The 3,602-nt window shown below is 47.4% G+C and overlaps 1 protein-coding gene across 1 annotated transcript; it reads right to left on the reverse strand.

Moving 5' to 3' along the window:
* Positions 1-758: 758 nt before the first annotated feature.
* Positions 759-3,522, reverse strand: LOC121964983 (formin-like protein 2; the record flags this gene model as incomplete). The annotated part of the gene is made up of 5 exons (XM_042515154.1): positions 759-2,170; positions 2,256-2,379; positions 2,973-3,074; positions 3,172-3,273; positions 3,362-3,522. Coding segments are annotated over 5 exons (578 nt in total), but the record flags the coding sequence as incomplete, so codon positions are not given.
* Between the last annotated feature and the right edge of the window lie 80 nt (positions 3,523-3,602).

The raw sequence follows: 3,602 nt of genomic DNA on the forward strand, positions 1-3,602 counted from the left end.
GGTGGAAGTTTGTGCCAAATACAAGGAAACTCACTCAGTGCATTCTTGAAATATCGCCTTTATGAGAAAGGGACGGACTGTGACAGAGACAAAACAAAAATAATAGTAGTGAAGTATTTAACAGAAAGCTCTATCTCTGTAGGGATCCAGTAGAATAACAATCTGAGCCTGTCGGTGACAAAAACAAACCCTTTGAGTGGACGTACACTGACTTTCAACAAAAAAAAAAATCTTGTTCCCATTAGTTACGTATACACAAAAACGTGGGAAAATAGGGTCCCGTTTGAAAAATGGCCTTTAATATCAGAGTAATAACAGCATTAAACTGACAGTTGTGATGTAGACGGTGCGTTTTTATTCACACCACCGAGTGCAGAATCACCAACAACCAACAAACACTGAACAGTACGAGCAACGCTAACCAGCTTTCTAGAAAATGTATGTACACGTAGAAAACTTTGTGCTGTTTTTCTTTTTTGTCTTGAAATGAATAGGGTCTGAAATAAAGAAAGCGAGACGGGGGACAGGAGGGTGATGCACGACTGCCAGATCGGACACTTCAGTCACTGTCTTCAGTTTGAGACCGGACCCTCCACAGGACATCTGGGACTCCAGGTCTGTCAGGGGTTGGTCCGAAGATGTCCAGGTCTTTCTGTGTGGGTCCGTCCATCTTTTTACAGGTGTGTCTCTTTGGGTCCGTCCAGGTGTGTCCCAACCCGAGCCTCACCAGCTGACTGACCTCAGTTTATCGTCTGTTATTTTTAAGACTGTGTTCATGTTGGAGGGAGAACTGGTCAAGCTAAGCGGCGTTCTCTTGTTTTGTTGTCTGCTACAGCGTCCCCCCAGACAAGACCAGAATTCTGTCTTCTTTTTTTTTTTGCTCCAAGACATTTGAGGCAGTTTTTCCAGTCGGTGTTCCTACTGGTTTGGCTCTGGTACTAACAGGCTTACAGCAGGACTTCGGAGGAAATGAAAGGTCCAGGTTCAGGACAGTGTGTCAGAGTCCCAGATAACCAGAGTTTGGCAAAGATTTTCTTCTTGCTAACACTGTTTTCTGTTTAGAAAGGGTGATGCGAACCCTTCAGAGTGATGCCAGACTCTGGGTATCCCCGGCTCCGGTAAGGCTAGTAAATACAGTAGAACACAGTAGAACACAATGTAGTGAAAGAAGTAGAACCCTGTACACGATCCAGTTAAAGAGACGTATTGAAGGAACCCAGAACAACCACGGAACCACAGACCTGTGGACCCAGAACTAGAACTCCAGGTTTGGTGTCAAGATACTGTAACCCTTCTACCCTGCGGTACCTCCGTTAACCCTGTTACCCCCCTTCCAATGAGCAGCAGTCCATTTCTACACTGCAGTACCCTCAACTACTCTGAAATACTCCATCAACCTGTAACTACTGTAACCCCTTCTAAAAGGTACCTGGCAGCACCTTCTTCCAGTTACTGCAAATAAACGGGTGTTTCCAGGTAGAAAGCGGTTGTTGCTGGGTTGAAGGGGGGTACTACAGGGTTGACGGGGGGTACTGTAGGGCAGAGAAGGGTATGGCGGATAGGAGGGAGTACTACAGGGTTGACGGGGGGTACCAAAGGGAGGGGGGTACTGCAGGGTAGAACGACGGTACGACAAGGCTAAAAGTGGGTATGCCAGGATTCATGAGGATATTTTAGGGTAGAAGAGGGTATGGAAGGTAGAGGGGGTACTGCAAGATAGAAAGGGAGTACTACAAGGTTGAGGGGGCATATTCGAAGGTTGACAGGGGTACGACAGCAATCAGATCAGAGTGAGTCTGACTCCTGGAATGAGGGGCAGGTCAGAGGTCAGAGGTCAGGTGGCGTCTGGGAACCCGGTCTGTGCACAAACTGACCAATAAAATAACATAGAAAACATGATGTCATCAGTTCACATCGATCGATCAGAAATGTTCAAAGTGCTCATTGGTCCTATCGATTATAGGTGGGCGTGGCCAGCTGAAGATGACATCATCCTCCAACATGCTGACGCATAAAATCTCCGTATGATGTCATGTCTCTCTCCTATGATGTCATGTCTCTCTCCTATGATGTCATGTCTCTCAGTAGTGCTCCTCGGAGTGGGCGGGGTCACAGAAGAAGCGAGAGCTGCGTTTGGCCGATCGGGCCGTGAAGGGAACGGTCTTCAGGGCTGCAGGTGAGGCAAAAGACAGCCAATCAGAGAACAGCGGGTCTGACGTGTTCATGTGTTACTGTGTGTGTGTGTGTGTGTTTACCTGTGATGATGTCCTCGATGGCGCCGTCCTTCCCTTCGTAAACATGGCGACTGTCTTTTCCTTGGCGTCGTCTGAGCTCAGTGAGCAGCTCCTGCTGCTGCCGCTTTCCCCTGTGAGAGGGAGACTGAGGAGGAGCACAGGAGGAGAACAGGAGGGAGGAGGAGGAGAACAGGAGGGGGGAGGAGGAGAACAGGAGGGACGAGAACAGGAGGGAGGAAGAGGAGGAGGAGAACAGGAGGGGGGAGAACAGGAGGGAGGAAGAGGAGGAGGAGAACAGGAGGGAGGAAAACAGTAACGTCATCTGGACAGGGCGCCCGAGGCTTCAGCCCTGAGTGTTTTATAAACATCTAAATTATCTAGATATGTGTCTTAACACAAAGAGTTTCAGAGATAACAGTAGGCCTAAGGGACTGTTTTTATCTATCAGATCTATTTTTATCTATTTTTATTTATCAGAAGAGGTTGTTTGACTTTGAGCCTCCCTGAGTAAATTGGGGAAAATGCATGAAATGTTTGTTCCACAAATCCTCACGTTCAAATCCCGAAGTTTTTAAAATGTACTAACAAAATTTGAAGAAAGAAAAATTCCAAAAAGTAAAACAAAAAAGCCACTTTTTAAAAAAAAAAATCAATAAAAAAATGTAAAAGAAAGTCAGCCAAAAAATTTGGAGAAAAAACTTTTAGAAAAAAAAAGGGTAAATCAGGTGATGGTCTCACCTTGGTCTCCTCCTCCTCCTCCTGCTGCTGCTCCTCCTGCTCCAGTTTCTCCAGCAGCATCTGCTCCTGTCGCCTCCTCTGCTCGTTCTCCTCCTCCGCCAGCTGAAAACACACACACACACACACATTAAATACACACCTCTTCATGTGTTCGGATGTGGGCGGGGCTTCATGTGGATGGGGCGGGGTCTGGACTCACCCTATACGCTTTAATGAAACGGACGAAGATGGGGAAGAAGACGGATGGTGGCATTGTCTTGGAGCTCTCCCCGAAAAATTTCACCACGTCCTCAAAAGCATCCTGAAGTCAAACAAAGTCACAGCAGTGTTTTTTTGTTTTTTTTAAATTTAATTTTATGATTATTGACAGCTGATGGCGTGTGTCTCACCTGAGCGATGCGTGCGTCCTCCTGCAGTTTGCTGAGTCGGGACTCGTGCCTGCTGATGAAGTCTTTGAGCGTGGCGTTGTGCTGGACGCTGAACTCCCGCCAGGTGAGCTCCATACCGCGCTGCAGGTCCTTCACGTCACACAGCACGTTCTCCAGACTCACTGCACACAGGTGAGACTCACAGGTGAGACTCTCAGGTGAGACTCACAGGTGAGACTCACAGGTGAGACTCACAGGTGAG

This window comes from Plectropomus leopardus, unplaced genomic scaffold, assembly GCF_008729295.1.
Source record: "Plectropomus leopardus isolate mb unplaced genomic scaffold, YSFRI_Pleo_2.0 unplaced_scaffold18054, whole genome shotgun sequence".
NCBI classification, from domain to species: Eukaryota; Metazoa; Chordata; class Actinopteri; order Perciformes; family Serranidae; genus Plectropomus; species Plectropomus leopardus.